A 16,571-nucleotide genomic window follows, 5' to 3' on the forward strand; every position below is an offset into this window, starting at 1 on the left:
GAACCTGCTCCTTACTTCTTAGCTACATCTGTCCTTTGGCATCCACAGCCTCCTTGTGACCTGTTCCAGTGCCTCAGGACCTTCACACTGGAGAACCTTCTCCTTCCTGGATGATTTCAGAGACAAGCTGTGTGGAGTCTTGCAGCAGTTCATCACTGAAGCAGTGAGACTTACCTCACCTGTGTGTTTCAGCTGTTGGAACAATTTCCTTTGCATTTGTGAGTTTTAAAGGTGCTTTATGTGGGGGCTGCAGGGGTCTCTTGGACTCTGAATTTCAGAGTGAGTCTCCCACTTTGGTTGGAAGGCCAGGCCCAGAGAGTGGTGCTGAATGGTGCCACATCCAGCTGGCAGCTGTCACTGGTGGTGTGCCCCAGGGATCAGTGCTGGGACCAGTCATGGTCTATATCTTAACTAATGATCTGGACCAGAGGATTGAGTCCAGCATCAGTAAGTTTGCAGATGACACCAAGCTAGGAGCAGCTGTGGAGCTGTTGGAGGGTAGCAGAGCCCTGCAGAGGGACCTGGCCAGGCTGGATGGGTGGGCAGAGGCCAAGGGGATGAGACTGAACAAGGCCAAGTGCAGGGTTCTACACTTTGGCCACAACAGCCCCAAGCAGCACTACAGGCTGGGGCCAGAGTGGCTGAGAGCAGCCACGCAGAAAAGGACCTGGGGGTGCTGGGAGAGAGGAGCTGCAGAGGAGGCAGCAGTGCCCAGGTGGGCAGCAGAGCCAATGGCATCCTGGGCTGGCTCAGGAGCAGTGTGGGCAGCAGGACAAGGGAGGTTCTTCTGCCCCTGTGCTCAGCACTGCTCAGGCAACACCTGCAGTGCTGTGTCCAGTTCTGGGCTCCTGAATTGCAGAGAGCTGTTGAGGTGCTGGGAGGTGTTTGGAGAAGGGCAGCAAGGCTGGGGAGGGGCCTGGAGCACAGCCCTGTGAGGAGAGGCTGAGGGAGCTGGGGGTGTGCAGCCTGCAGCAGAGGAGGCTCAGGGCAGAGCTCATTGCTGTCTGCAGCTCCCTGAAGGTAGCTGTAGAGAGCAATGAGATCACTCAAGGCCACATCCAACCTGGTCAAACACCTGATAGCCTCAAAAGTCCCTCCCCAGAGGGGAGAGAAAACAAGTTGTGTAATGTCACTTTTGACTGAAACCAAATCTGAGCCATCAAAGAGATTCCCCCCCCAAAAGTCAGTAGCAACAAATGAGTCAAGAGAAATCTTTTAACAGGGCCTAAGAGAACTCTGAAGTGCATCTTCCCTTGGCTCCCAAAGCTGTGGCTACAGTTTTCACTAAGTGCAACTTTTATTCCATAGGATATCTTCCTATCTGGTACTTGGTATCTCTGGCAGGATGCTAACCCTAAGGTAAAAAAAGACACTGTGCAAATACTGCTGTTAAACACCAACAGAGTGCCTAAAAAATACCCCAACCCAAAATATCCTCCAGAGAAAAAACAGAACCAAACAAAAGTGCTCCTGAAAGGATTTTTAGTCACTTCATAAATCATCATGTAAAGCATATCAAAAGCAACTTAAAAATCCTCATGTTCCAAGGCTTCCTACTCAGTCAGCTTGGTTGGTTGGTTTGGGGTGGTTTTTTTTAACCCCCCTCCCTCCCATGGGTGAAGGCAGTGGCAAAAAAAAGGGTAAGGTTATTTTTTCCCTGTGTAATCTGGCTGGAGAAGATAATGAATTTAGCTTTGATTAGCCCCCAATGTTTTAAAGAGCCACACCTGGCTGACTGCTGATAAACTCAGGGTTGTAAAAGCAAATGAACCAACCCAAAATTCATTAACCTAAGAGAAGCCTTATCTGATGCATTTGCAACAAGCAGGGTCTCAGGGACATTTTATACTACACCAGATGGAAAAATTCAGCCCCTCCCCCCCCCCCCAATGAAGGAGAAGTGAAAAGATTGCTTCATTCAACGTGAAAGAAGGATTTGGTGTTTGGTTTAACCTCAGGCTCAAGACTTGAGCTCATCCTTGGGTTTTGTGGTGGTCCCCTCTGATGGTGTACCCTTAGCAAGCTGATCTTGTAGCTCTGCTGCTGTGTTACCTGAGGAGTCCTCAGTGCCACATGAATCTTTCTCTACAGTGCCTGAGTCATTGCTCAGGTTTCCATCATCTCTTTTGGAATGGGAAGCGTCCTCCTTTCTGCTTGGACTGGAACCAGGAGGCTCTTCTGCCTTTGAATGCTGAGCACTATCAGCATCACTGTTCTTTTCACTGCTGTTCTGCCCAACAGCATCACAGCTCAGTTCTTCTTCACCCTGCTCATTGTCTTCCCCTTTTTTGGTGAGTTCTGCCTTTCTCTCTTCAGTTGGTTTCCCAGCTGAGCTTCCACTCCCTGCGTTCTTAGGCTCTTTTGCTTTCTTATGCCTGGAGATGCAACTGTTGTGAGTAGAAACTGGGGATGCTGGCTTTTTGTTTGGTTTGTTTGCCTCTGCCTTTTGTTTCCTTGGGGGTCCCCAGATGAAATGCTCTGGGGGAGTGTAATGTTGCTGGGCAAACCTCAGGAGTTTTCTCCTTTCTCGCCGGTCTCTAATAGTGTACACAAAGTATTCCAGAGCACTCTGCTTGATGTTGGGAATGGTATCTTCCACCAGAGCCTCGTGAAGAATGAATTTTACCAGGGGAGATTTGAAACTCTCATAGCCAAGCTCACCAAGACTCTTCAGAATCCGAGTGATCCTCAAGTAGTTGTGTTGAGACCTTTAGAAAGGTGGAAAAAATGCCACTGAGTCAGAAAAAAACACCCCAACAACCAACCCAACCCAACCCTTAGAGATACAGAACTGGGACTGCAAATTCTCCCTCCTTTTTATCACTCCAGGTGTGTATTTCAGGCTCTCTGGTCTTTGATTTCTCACAGCTGCTGTGGCTTGCTAGCAGCTCCTTGGCTAGGATGTTGTGAGGGAAAATGTGGGTCTGTAAAATGAAATGAGGCAGCAGGCTGAAAAAAAAGGGGAATGGAATCCAAGTGTGCACTGATTGGGATTCCTTCTGCTGCCTGTGTTCTTTCTGAAGAGAAAAGCTCACCACTTTGGAAAGCATGGGTCAGTAGTGTTAATGTGGCTACAGAACAGGATTTGCTGCACTTAAGCTATCTAAAAGCTGAGTCTCCAGTCCAGGAGATAGAACTACTCTGGAGTGAGAGGCAATGGCTTTGAGCTGTGGCAGGCACAGACTTAGACTGGAGAGGATTAAGAGGAAATTCTTGGCAGTGAGGGTGACAGTGATGGACACACCACCCCCTCTCTGGACAGACAGTTCCAGTGCTCCATCAGCCCTATGGGACTCTTTACAAGGGTTTGGGGTGGTGAGATGAGAGGGGATGGATTGAAGCTTGAGGAGAGATTTAGACTGGAGATTAGGAAGAAATTCTTCACAGTGAGGGTGGTGAGACACTGGCACAGGTCACCCACGGAGGCTGTGGATGCTCCCTCCCTGGAGGTCTTCAGGGCCAGGTTGGCTGAACCCTCAAGCAACCTGGTCGAGTGGGAGGTGTCCCTGTCCATGGCAGGAGGGTTGCAACTGGGTGATCTTTAAGGTCCCTTCCAACCCAAACCATTCTGTGTGGCTCAGTGACCTCCACTGCTGATGCAGTGCTGGGAGAAGAGGAAGCACCTCTGGAGAGCAAGTTCCACCCTCAGAGGAAGTATCTAAGATAAACAAACTGTCTTCTGGAAGTGCTTGTGAAGAGCTCTTTCCCTCACAAAGTACACCTAAGTAACAGTAAAACTTAAATGTCTAAATTCTTAGTGCTAAAGATGAAGTAAAAGGAGTCCAAACCCCTGACTGAAAAGGATGGAGCTGCTCACTGGTCAGAATACAGAAACTAAGAGTGTAAAAGTGTGCAGTGAGTAAAAAAGCCTGAGTGGTAAACCTGCTTTATCTGAGCCCACACTCATATTGGCTCATAACTAAGTCAAACCACTAACAAATCACTCCCATGAGTCACTCAAAATTCTGCCTCAGCAGCTCTAGCCACAAGCTTGCATTGGCAGAGGAGAACAAAACACTGCAAGAAAACAATCTTCAGCTCAAAGGGCAGAGGGGTCCCAACACCTGAAAAGAGATTTTGATTCATCTGCGTGGGACAAAAGTGAATTGCAAAGCAACAGATTGGATTTGCTGAAAGCTGGGCTGAAGTCTGACCTAGTGCACATCTGAAGCACTCCAGTTAAGCTGTCTGGCAACAACTGATGTCTACAGCTACCTGAAGGGACATTGTGGAGAGGCTGCTCCTGGGCTCTGCTCACAGGTAACTGGAGACAGAACAAGGGGGAATGGCCTCAAGCTGCGGCTGAGGAGGTTTAGATTGGACATTAGGAAAAGGTTTTTTTCACAGAGAGAGTAGTCAGGGACTGGAATGGGCTTCCCCAGGGAGGTGGTGGAGTTGCCATCCCTGGAGGTGTTGAAGCCAAGCCTGGCTGGGGCACTTAGTGCCATGGTCTGGTTGGTTGGCCAGGGCTGGGTGAGCTTGGAGCTCTCTTCCAACCTGCTTGATTCTATGATTCTGTGATTCTTGAGCAATCTGCTCTAGTGGAAAGTGTGAAGAGCCTAGAGATTAAATCATATGAGGAGTGACTGAGGGAGCTGGAGATGGTTAGTGTGAGGAAGAGGAGGCTGAAAGTGAGACCTCATTGCTGCCTACTACTGCCTGAAGGGACATTGTGGAGAAGCTGCTGCTGGACTCTTCTCACAGGTAATTGGAGACAGAACAAGGGGAAATGGCCTCAAGCTGAGGCTGGGGAGATTTAGACTGGACATTAGGAAAATGTTTTTTTCACAGAGAGAGTGGTCAGGGACTGGAAGGTGTTCAAGGCCAGGCTGGATGAGACCTTGAGCAGCCTGTTCTAGTAGAAGGTGTCCCTGCCTATGGCAGGGGGGTGGAACTGGCTGAGCTCTGAGGTCCTTTCCAACCTAAACCATTCTATGATGCTATGAACTCTTGTCACTCTGGTCTCATAGGGTTCCAGCCCTTTGCTCATCTTCACAGCCCTCCTCTGGGTTTGCTCCAATGAAGTTCATGTCTTTCTTAGGCTGAGGGCCCTTGGACCTTGAGGTCCCTTTTAACCTATGAGGTCCCTTCCAACCCATGAGGTCCCTTCCAATGCTATGATTCTAGAGTGGGGTGCATGTCATCATCACTTACTCATTGAGATGCTGAAATCTTTCTTGCCAGTTAGCAGCTCGTGCTACATTTCCAGTTTTATCAATCAGTTTGATGCCAAAAAACTCCAACATCATTTTGTAAGCCAAAAGAAACCTTCTAATTGCTTCTTTTGTCTTCTTGAACTCCTAACAAAGCAAAAGAAGAGATCAAACATTCCAAGTGGCATTAAAAGCCAGAACGCACTCCCGCCTCGTATCAAACGGCTCCAAGCCTCAACAACATAAACCAAAGGGGAGCAATCATGGATTGAAATGAATGTGAGGAGCATTCAGCTCCATCTGCATTACCTCAATTTCATAGGTTGTTAATTCTTTAGCATAGAAGTTGAGACCTTGTTCCCTCAGTGGGAAAAGCCTGTTGGAAGAAAAGCATGTTTATGGCTCGTGCTGCACGGACACTTCATCAAACTCATGCTTGCAATCAGAAATAGGTTAAGAAGTGACCAACCACTGGATGTAAGTGTGGTTATGTTCCAGTTTTTCATAGTCTCCTTTCCATTTATTTAAGACTTCTTCAATATAAACCCCTGTAGGAAAAAAAAGAAAGAAACCAACAATTTGAGAGCTGTTTAGGTGGTAGCCATCGAGAGCAGCAGTCAGCCACACACGCCATGTTCAGAAGGTGATAGGAATACTTCATTCTTTCACAGACTAATTGAAATGAAGTCTGTGACAACCAGAAATAAAGTCATTTTAAACTTAAAGTCAACCTAGGTACTAAAACTGGTCAAAAGAAGAGATTGAGCAATACTGAACAGGTTGTTCAGGGAGGCTGTGGAGCACAGAAGCACCGAATGTGATCGAAGATCACATTCGGTGCTTCTGTGCTCCACAACCTCCCTGGAGGTGTTCAAGGCCAGGTTGGATGAGTCCCTTCCTGTGGCAGGGGGTTGGAACTGGCTGAGCTTTTGAGGTCCCTTCCAACCTAAACCATTCTATGATTAGAGAATCATGGAATGGTTTGGGTTGGAAGGAACCTTGGAAGCTTTTCTAGTTCCAACTCCCCTGCCATGGGCATGGACAACTTTCCCTAGATCAGGTTGCTCAAGGTCTCATCCAGCCTGGTCCTGAACACCTTCAGGGTCAGGGGCATCCACAACTCCTCTTGTTCCAGCATCTCCTCACTCTCACTGTAAAGAATTGCTTCCTAATCTTCAGCTTAAATCTGCCCTCCTCAAGCTTCAATCCAGTTCCTCTCATCCTATTACTCCAAGCCCTTGTTAAAAGTCCCTCCCCAGCTTTCCTGTAACTCCCTAACTGGAGTTATTTACCAGCAGAGGGTACAGGACAACAACCTCTCTGAAGTCATAGAATGGTTTAGGTTGGAAGGGACCTCAAAGATGTCTGCATGTGTTCCTCTGTGATCTCTGTTAGATAATATTGTCCTGCTCTGGTGGGGAGGTTTGACTCTATGATCTCCTTGGGTCCCTTCTAGTCCCTAACATCCTGTGAGCCTGTAAAGATCATCCAGTTCCAAACTGGGACACCTTCTACCAGAACAGAAGTCCTCATGTCCTAGAGCATTTCATTGCATTGCCTTTAATTACCAAACCAGCTCCATAAACATCTCCTGCCACTGCTTTCCCAGAAGCCTGCACATGTACACACAGAAATAACTACATCTAAGAAACTCCTCATGGTCATCAACTCCCACTCAGACCCTAGAACAGGTTGCCCAGGGAGGTTGTGGATGTGGAACATCCTCCCTGGAGATGGCCAGGCTGGATGAGGCCTTGAGCAGTCAATTCTGGTTGAGAGGTGTCCCTGCTCATGGTGGGAGGTTGGAGCAGATGACGTCTGAGGTGCCTTCCAACCTGAGTGATCCTAGGATTAAGTGCCTCAGAGCCCTTCTCTTTCCTTCTGCTCCCTGTGTGATGGCCCCTGAATTTGCTACCTTTTTACTGGTCCCAGACCTAACTCCTCTTCGGGTCAAGCTACGAACAGTATCTGCCTGTGGACATCTGGATGAAGCTCCAGATGTTCTTGCCTTTCTTCCACACACAGTGACTCATTTTCTCAGGTGCTGAGGACACTGTTGCTACCTCACCCATGAACAGCTCTCATCTTCAACCTTCCTATCCATACCCTTCCCACCCTTCTGCTCAATGCTCCTTCCCGTCCAGCTTCCTATCAGAACTGCAACACTCTGCATCTCAATGCCCCTTCTGCCAACCCTGCTAAGCTCCCTCCTGCCCTGCACACACCTCCCCTGCTCAGATCATGTTTCCAGACCACAGCTGCGTGCTGTTGCCTCCTTTTTTGCTTGGCATTCTTCCACTGTGAAGCCCTTTGCTGCAACATCAATCAAAACCTAGAAACCTTCACTTCCAAAGCCTTCTGTGACTTATCCCTTCCTGCTTTATCAGAAGCCATTTGTTGCCACTGACAGCATCCTGCTTCAGTGGCAGCCTCCTCGTTTCCCTTCTTCTGTACTCCAAAGTGCACTTCTGGTATTTCCTCCCAAGCTGCTTTTTGTGCTGACAAGAGCAAACACCTTCAAAGTAACCTCCTCATGGTTCTTTTAAAGCTCTCCAAAGAACCTCCTCATGGTTCTTTTGAAGCTCTCCAAACCTTACTTTTGGCCTGCAAATTGGCTTTTTGGCCAAAGGCTAAGCTCTCATGCACCAAGACTCCTGTCTATCATTCTAGCCAAGCCTATTTTATTGTCCCCTGCTTCCCCATCTGTCTGCTAGCCTTTTGTCTCTCACACTCTGCCTGCACCCTCTTTGGAGCAGGATTTGTCATCTTTCAGCTCATCCTGTGCTGGTGCAGAACCCTGCATATGAGGATCCACTCCTAGAACCACTAAGGACGTTGAGAAACTATTACTGTTACTGTACTAACCTTCCATAAGGCAGTTCCAGCACATTCCTTCTCCCTTACACACTGCTAGGGATAACAGCCTGATGCCTGCCACTCCAAGCAGCAAGAGTTGGTGCAGCAGAGTGGAACAACTTTATCTTTGTTTAACAAAGGGCAGTGTAAAGCAGTAGCACAAACAATGTCCTGTACCACACCCTGCTGAGAACGCATGGGGCAAGCACCACTTCCTTCAGCAAAGGGATAGCTCTGATCTAAGCACAAGCTGCTCCTGTGTTACCAACAGCTCCAAGCTGCTCCAACAGGGCAGCTTCAAGTCACACCACTCACAGAATGGGTTGGGTTGGAAGGGACCTTGAAGCCCACCTAGTGCCAACCCCTTGCCCTAGGCAAGGACACCTTCCACTAGCCCAGGTTGCTCAAGGGCCCATCCAACCTGGCCTTAAACACCTTCAGGAAAGAGGCACCCACAACTTCCCTGTGCAACCTGTCAGAGTGTCTCACCACCTTCACTCTCCAAGTTTTTTTCCTAATCTCCAGTCTAAACCTCCCCTCTTCCAGCTTAAAACCATTGCACCTCAAATTACACAATGAGCCCTTGTCAAAAGTCCCTCCCCAGCTTTCCTGTAGCCCCCCTTAGGTACTTGGAAGGATGCTTTTAGGTCTCCCCTTCTCTTCTCCAGGCTGAACACCCCTAGCTCCCTCAGCCTGTCCTCACAGCAGAGCTGCTCCAGCCCTTGGATATCTGCTCCTGACCTTGGATATCTCCAGGGATGGAGCCTCAACCACCACCCTTTGCAACCTGTTCCAGTGCTGCGCTACCCTCATAGTGCAGAACTTGTTCCTAACATCCAACCTAAATCTCTTCTCTCATTTGCAACCAGTGTCCCTCCCCCTATCACTACAAGCACTTGTAACAGCCCCTCCACAGCCTTCCTGTAGGCCCCCTTCAGGTACTAGAAGGTCTCTCTAATGTCTCCCTGGAGCCTTCTCCTCTCCAGCCTGAACAGCCCCAACTCTCCAGCCTGTCCCCACAGGAGAGGTGCTGCAGCCCCTCTGATCATTTCTACAGCCCTCCTCTGGACCATCTCAGAATCACAGAATTACCCAGGCTGGAACAGATCTCTAGGATCATGGAGCCCAACCTATCACCTAAGCCTTCTAATTAACTAATCTATGGCACTAAGTGCCTCATCCAGCCTCCTCTTAAACACCACCAGGGATGGTGACTCCACCACCTCCATGGGCAGCCCACCCCAAAGCCAATCACTCTTTCCATGAAGAATCTGGTCCTCTTCTGGACCATCTCAGAATCACAAAATCACAGAATCAACCAGGTTGGAAAAGATCTCTAGGATCATCGAGTCCAACCTATCACCTAACCCTTCTAATTAACTAACCCATGGCCAGTACAAGTACTGGCAAGCTGCTATAGGTGTCCCTGGAGCCTTCTCTTCTCCAGCCTGAACAACCCCAACTCTCTCAGCCTGTCCCCGCAGCAGAGGTTCTTCATCCCTTTGATCATTTCTGTGGGCCTTTTCTGGACCCTCTCCACCAGGTCCATGTCTTTCTTGTGTTGATCACAGAATCACAGAATCAAGTAGGTTGGAAGAGAAGCTCATCCAGTCCAACCTAGCACCCAGCCCTATCCAGTCAACCAGACCATGGCACTAAGTGCCTCAGCCAGGCTTTTCTTCAACACCTCCAGGGACGGTGCCTCCACCACCTCCCTGGGCAGCCCATTCCAATGCCAATCACTCTCTCTGCCAACAACTTCCTCCTAACATCCAGCCCAGACCTCCCCCAGCACAACTTGAGACTGTGTCCCCTTGTTCTGTTGGTGGTTGCCTGGCAGAAGAGGCCATCCCCCACCTGACTACAATGTCCCTTCAGGTAGGCCCCAGAAGTGGAGAAAGCACTAATGGCTGTAAACATCTTTAATTTGCCAGCAGTGCAGCTATCAGATGTTTCACAGAATCACAGAATCACCCAGGTTGGAAGAGAGCTCCAAGCTCAGCCAGCACAACCTAGCACCCAGCCCTATCCAGTAAACCAGACCATGGCACTAAGTGCCCCAGCCAGGCTTGGCTTCAACACCTCCAGCCACACAGACTCCACCACCTCCCTGGGCAGCCCATTCCCATGCTGCCAGCTGTGAGCAGTGTGTGAGCTGTGCCACAGGCAGGGCAGCACTCACCATCGGGTTTGAAGGGGATCTTGTTCTTGTAGAAGCGGAGGTTGCACAAATCATTCTGATAGCGAAGGTCTTTGAAGTTCTGCTGAAGGGAAGGACAGAGGAACATCAGCAGCCTATGACACAACTGTCAACACAGGACCCAAAAAGCAATATTGTGCTCCTTGCTTAATTTGAGGGGACACAAAAAAAGTCAGGAGTTTTAGGAACTGGACCTGGCAGTGCTGGTGGACAGCAAGTCCTGCATGGGCAGCAGGGTGCCTTTGTGGCCAGGAAGGCCAGTGGGGTCCTGGGGGGCATTAAGTAGAGTGTGTCCAGCAGATCTAGGGAGGTTCTCCTCTCTCTACTCTCTCCTGGTGAGGCCGCATCTGGAATACTGCATCCAATTCTGGGCTCTCCAGAACAAGAGGGTCAGGGATCTGCTGGACAGAGTCCAAGGGAGAGCTGCAAGGATGCTGCAGGGACTGGAGCACTGCCTGAGGAGGAAAGGCTGAGAGCCCTGGGGCTGCTTAGTCTGCAGAGGAGAAGGCTGAGAGGGGATCTGAGCAATGTCTATCAACAGCTGAGGGCTGGGGTCAGGAAGGCAGGGACAGGGACAGGCTCTGCTCACTTGTGCCCTGGGATAGCACCAGGGGCAAGGGATGGAAACTGCAGCACAGGAAGTTCCACCTCAATATGAGGAAGAACTTCTTGACTGCAAGGGTCCCAGAGCCCTGGCACAGGCTGCCCAGAGAGGTTGTGGAGTCTCCTTCTCTGGAGCCTTTCCAGCCCTGTCTGGATGTGCTCCTGTGTGACCTGTGCTAGATTCTCTGCTCCTGCTCTGGCAGGAGGGTTGGACTGGATGATCTCCAAAGGTCTCTTCCAAACCCTGTGATCCTGTGACTCAATTTAAGGATCTTAGAGCTACCAAGACAGAGGGTAGAGCAGCAAACAAAACAGCACCTTGGCTTCAGTTTCAAGGAACTCAGGAGCCAAATTATAGTAAGTCACAGAATGGTCAGGATTGGCAGTGACCTCTCAAGCTCATCAAGTGCAACCCCCTGCTAGAGCAGGATCACCCAGAGTAAATCACACAGGAACACATGCAGCTGGATTTGAATGCCTCCAAAAATACAGACTCCACAACCCCTCTGCACAGCCTGTTCCAGTGCTCTGCCACCCTTAAAGTGAAGATGCTTTTGCCTTCTCCAAGCTCTGTACTCTACCCCCATGGATGTTCAAGGCACAAGCCCCTCCCTGGGCTCCCACTGCTGCTCCCAGACCTTTCTATCTCATGTGTTGGCACATACACCTGGGCTGAAAAGACTTTGTGCTACTTTCACTCCTCTCCCACTAGCACACACTGGGCATTGGTGTCAGCTGTTTTATTGTCCTCTCTCCTCTTTACTAAGCATCACAAAGGGTCAGGACCATGTGGGCTGTGTGCTGCCTTCTAAAGAAAGGCTATTTTAAACCATAAAATACTCTTACTGGATACTGGTGTCGGTACTTGTATAAATCTCTGGCTGCGTAGAAGCTTCTCTTTGGCTTGGCTGTCAGCTCAGTTCCATCACCACTCTGAAACAAGCAAGGAAGCAGAAAATGACCATCCACACACACGCTAAAAGCAAAGCTGTGTAGTGTTATTACTTCCCATAATGGATTTCAGCAGTGTAAACAAGCACAAGTGCATGTATGTGCCTGCTGGTTCAGAGAGCGGGTTGAGTCAGAAGGGGCCACGGAGATCATCTAGTTCCAACCCACCTTGGTATTAGCAGACACAGAATCATCTAGATTGGCAAAGCCCCTCAGGATCACCAAGTCCAACCTAGAACTCTACAAGATTCACCTTAAACCATAGCCCTAAGCACCACATCCAAACCACACTTAAACACATCTAGGCTGGGTGACTCCACCACCTCCCTGGGCAGCTCCTTCCAGTCCCTGACCACTCTCTCCAGGAAAAACTTTCTCCTGATGTCCAATCTAAATCTCCCCAGGCTCAGCTTGAGGCCATTCCCCCTTGTTCTGTCTCCAATTACCTGTGAGAAGAGCCCAGCAGCAGCCTCTCCACGATGTCCCTTCATGTAGTTGAAGACAGCAATGAGGTCTCCCCTTCAGCCTCCTCTTCCTCACACTAACCATGCCCAGCTCCCTCAGTTGCTCCTCATATGATTTAATCTCTAGGCTCTTCACACCTTCCACTAGAGCAGATTGCTCAAGAATCACAGAACCATAGAATCAAGCAGGTCAGAAGAGAGCTCCAAGCTCAGCCAGCCCAACCTAGCACCCAGCCCTGGCCAAGCAACCAGACCATGGCACTAAGTGCCCCAGCCAGGCTTAGCTGCAACACCTCCAGGGATGGCAACTCCACCACCTCCCTGGGCAGCCCATTCCAATGCCAATCACTCTCTCTGACAACAACTTCCTCCCAACATCCAGCCTAGACCTCCCCTGGCACAGCTTGAGACTGTGTCCCCTTCTTCTGTTGCTGGCTGCCTGGCAGCAGAGCCCAACCCCACCTGGCTACAGCCTCCCTTCAGGTAGCTGTAGACAGCAATGAGGTCACTCAAGGCCACATCGAACCTGGTCAAACACTGCAAACCTCCCTGTGAATACTTCACACCAACACACTTGAAATCTAAACTAAGTAACAAAACAAACCAGAAAAGCAAGACTAGGGAGATGTCTTTCCAGTGGATTTAAATCAACAGGTTGATGGTCATTTCTAAATGCAAGGCTTCAAAGTGCTAGCAGAAGACTCAATAAATAACTGGAGGCAAAAAGGCAAAGGCATTCCTCATTTTGAGCAGCAAATCATACTGCTTGCAAAGACCATTTGTCATGTGTGCAGGGATTTAATTGCTATGCTTGCAACCTGGAGGAGAAAACGCCTGCAGGGACAGGACGAGGGCAATGGCTTCAAACTAGTGCAAAGCACATTTAGGTTGGAAGTGAGGAACAAGTTCTGCACCATGAGGATGCTGGAACACTAAATAGCTGCCCAGGGAGGTGGTCGAGGCTCTATCCCTGGAGATATTTCCAGGTGAGGCTGGACAGGGCTCTGGACAACCTGATCTAGTTGAGGATGTCCCTGCTGACTGCAGAGGGGCATGGACTGGATGAGCTTTAGAGGTCCCTTCCAACCCAAACCATTCTATGACTCTGATTTAGTCCAATTGCACATCCATATCCCCTCACCACAGCCTACACACAACTCCCACTTAGCAGTACCAGAGGCTACCCACATGCACTTACTAGGCAAGAACCTCTGCATGTGAGGTTCGCTTTCCTTAATAGCTCAGCTCCCAGCAAAACACTGGGCCAAAGTCTGTTGCTGTGGCAAGCACAGAGAAATCCCTGAATAGCTGGGCATAGGCTGAGACAAATCCAGGTGTAAGAGTGGGCAAATGTCCTGACTGTGCACAGAAATGGTTCAGTAACCCAGCACTGGCATTTAGGAGAATGCAAACACTCCAACTACGATCCTATGAAAATGAATGGCCATGGACAAGCCAAACTGCAGTCCTAACACCTTCCTGAACCTCTAAACCCCAACCCAACAAACCTGCTTCCTGCAGACCTGCTGTCAGCCCACGAAGCTGAGTGGAAATAATCCCAACCACTTCAGAGAGTGCTTGTAAAAACCACACACAGGTGGAAGAATAACTGAAAAGGATGCACAAGTGTGCAGAGAGTTCAACCTGCTGGCAACAACTTCATTTTTCTTTGCCACTTATAGAATCTCAGAACCAGTCAAGAGTTGGAAGGGACCACAAGAATCATCCAGTTACAACTCCCCTGCTATGGGCAGGGACACCTCATGCTAGATCAGGCTGGCCAGAGCTTCATCCAGCCTGGTCTGGAACATCTCCAGGGAGAAGGCTTCCACCACCTCCCTGGGCAATCCTTTCTAAAGTCTCACCACCCTTATGGTGCAGAACTTGCTCCTAACATCCAGTCTGAGTCTACCTATCTCCATCATGTCCTTCATCACGTTAATTCAAAGTAGTAGGGTTTTATAGATTGACAGACTGGGTTGGAAGGGCTCTTTTGTGTTTAGGGCTCTTCCAGGGTCTCACCACCCTCATGGTGAAGAATTTCTTTATGACCATGCTGCAAAGGAGAGGTTTGTACTGTTCCATCTCATCGAATCAAGTCTACACTAAAACCAGAAGGCCTAATGAGGACCAAAAAAAGAGGAAATAAAACAGATTCATTCTGCTCCTTGCTGTGCACATAAAGTTAAGCCTAAAAAGGGAAGCTCCTTTGTGGCTGCACTGGCTATTTGCCTTTATTATTGCTCATCAGCTGCATGCTGGTGACAAACGTGGGTCTGTTTCCATCCTTCCTTCTGCCAGATCAGCTCTGACCACACCTCCAGGCAAAACTGTAGTTACCTGAACAAGCAACACCCCCTGCCACGCCAGCACCAGGCGTCAGCACCCCACTCTATCAGGCAGGACAAGGGATAAAGACTCATGCTCCTTTAATTGTGCACAGCTTACGAGCCAAATATAAACGCAATACACCTAACAGGCTAAACAGACAAACCCAACGCCCCAGCCCCAAGCCTAACTTCAGTGAGATTCGTGCCAGAGCACCCCCTCGTTTCTCTGGGGGTGTCGTTCTCAAGGGTTCTTAAAAGGCAGCAAAGCTGCGAGGAGAAAGAGCAGGCGAGGAGCGCCGAAGCCATTGCCACGTTCGGCCCAAGGCTCGGACTGTTAACCCACTGAATTCAGAGGCCGAGCTGGAGCCCACAGCTGATGCCAAGCAGCACTTCCCTACAGACAGCCGCAGCAGGGACTGACAGCGACTCCCAGGCCTCGATCTCCCCCCAGAGCGGGTTGCCACACCGATGCGGGGTGGGATAAAGCATCTCATCGCTGCCCCGGACGCAGCGCTGGTTCGCCCCACGCCGCCGTGCCTCACCCGCCCGGCCCCCGGCCTCGCAGCGCCGCAGCGCCAGGAGGGCGGCAGCGCGGCTGCCCCGGCCCGCGGCGGGGGCGCTCGGCTCCGCTCCGCAGCACCACGGAGGGCAGCGGGAGGTCCCGGGCCGGCGCCAAGCAGCGGCCCCGCCGCCCTGCGTGCCTCCCGGCCCCCACCGCAGCGCGGCCGCCGAGCCCGCGGGGCAGGGCAGGGCAGGGCAAGGCCGGGGTTGCGCCCGGTGCCGCGGCGGTACCTGCTCGGGGTTGGCGGCGTCCGCCTCAGCCCGGCCCCCTTCCTCCGGCGGCGGCTCCGGGGGCCGGCAGTCTGCGGCGGGCAGCTCGGCCGGCTCTTCCCCGCCTCCCGCGGCGGTGCACACCCCCTCCTGCCGCCGCGGCTCTCCGCCGGGCTGCGCCGCCGCCGCCGCTTCCTCCTCCTCGGGCTCCGAGTCGGTCTCCCAGGTGGAGTCGCAGTCCTCCACCGTGGTGGGCTCCTTGAAGCTGACCCCGCTCAGGAGGCTGCCCATCGGGCAGGGCAGGGCCGGGCCGGGCCGAGCCCGCCGCCGCGCCGCCCGGAGGCCGCGGAGGCCGAAGGCTGTCAGCAGCCGCGGGGCTGCCTACGGCTGCGGCATGGCGAGGGGCGGCGGCGGCGGCCGGGGCTGCTCCCTCCGGCCCGGCCCCAGCCCACGGAGAAGCGCAGGGCGGAGCCGGAGGCTCCGGGATCTCCAGAGGAGACCCACGCACGCCCGCCCCGCGTCCCGCCCGCCCCACGTGTGCTGCGCGGCGCCGTGGCGGCGAGCACCGGCGGGACCGAGCACCGGCGGGACCGAGCCCGGCGGGACGGCAGAGAGTGCCCGCCTCCGCCCCGGGCACGGCCGGGCTGGCTGCGCGGCCCCGGGGAAGGGAGGCGTGGGGAAAGGCTGCGGCAATGCCCCCTCCAAGGCGGCTGCCTGTCCCCTAAAGGCGCAGCAGGAAAGGCAGCACCGGGTAGGGCAGCGGGCCCGGGGCAGAGCTCTGGCAAGGAGCTGCTGATTCGGTGGCTGATGCGCAGGGTATCAGCACCGGTTGCCTACCAGACATGGGAAAGGAGGTGGTGAGATGGACATCAAGGAAGAGGCGGCCCAGAAAAGCTGTGCAGTCTCCTTCGCTGGAGACTTTACGAACCCGCACCGATGCGTTCAGGGGCAGCCACCAACAGCTGATCTTGCCGTGGCAGGGGAGCTGGAACAGGTGGGCTCCAGAGGTCCCTTCCGACTCCTGCCATTCTGTGAATACAGAGGAGACAGGAATGTTGGGGATAGTAGTGTGGTACTCGGCCAGGTTCAGCTGCTTCTAAGAGCCCTGAGAGTTGGTGGATAACAACCACAGAATCATAGCATCCTCTCCAAGGGTGGGTACCAACACTTTAACTGCCTGGCAGTATCACAGAAAACACCTTTGAGATCATCTAGTCCAAGCATTCACCCAGCACAACCATGC

The 16,571-nt window shown here is 51.7% G+C and overlaps 1 protein-coding gene across 3 annotated transcripts; it reads right to left on the reverse strand.

The window, feature by feature from the left end:
- Window positions 1-1,468: 1,468 nt before the first annotated feature.
- Window positions 1,469-16,225, reverse strand: OGFRL1 (opioid growth factor receptor like 1). 3 transcript variants are annotated; one of them, XM_064164163.1, is made up of 7 exons: window positions 16,166-16,225; window positions 11,659-11,745; window positions 10,192-10,273; window positions 5,623-5,701; window positions 5,463-5,529; window positions 5,155-5,300; window positions 1,469-2,708 (listed from the first exon to the last, which is right to left on the reverse strand). In XM_064164163.1, the coding sequence occupies exons 1-7, from the start codon at window positions 16,196-16,198 to the stop codon at window positions 1,961-1,963; spliced, it is 1,242 nt and encodes a 413-aa protein (XP_064020233.1). In that variant the 5' UTR covers window positions 16,199-16,225; the 3' UTR covers window positions 1,469-1,960. The 3 variants fall into 3 exon arrangements, with proteins under 3 accessions (XP_064020233.1, XP_064020232.1, XP_064020231.1); XM_064164162.1 differs by lacking the exon at window positions 16,166-16,225 and adding an exon at window positions 15,350-15,859 and having other exon boundaries at window positions 10,192-10,270; XM_064164161.1 differs by lacking the exon at window positions 16,166-16,225 and adding an exon at window positions 15,350-15,859.
- Between the last annotated feature and the right edge of the window lie 346 nt (window positions 16,226-16,571).

Source organism: Pogoniulus pusillus, chromosome 25, assembly GCF_015220805.1.
Source record: "Pogoniulus pusillus isolate bPogPus1 chromosome 25, bPogPus1.pri, whole genome shotgun sequence".
NCBI classification, from domain to species: Eukaryota; Metazoa; Chordata; class Aves; order Piciformes; family Lybiidae; genus Pogoniulus; species Pogoniulus pusillus.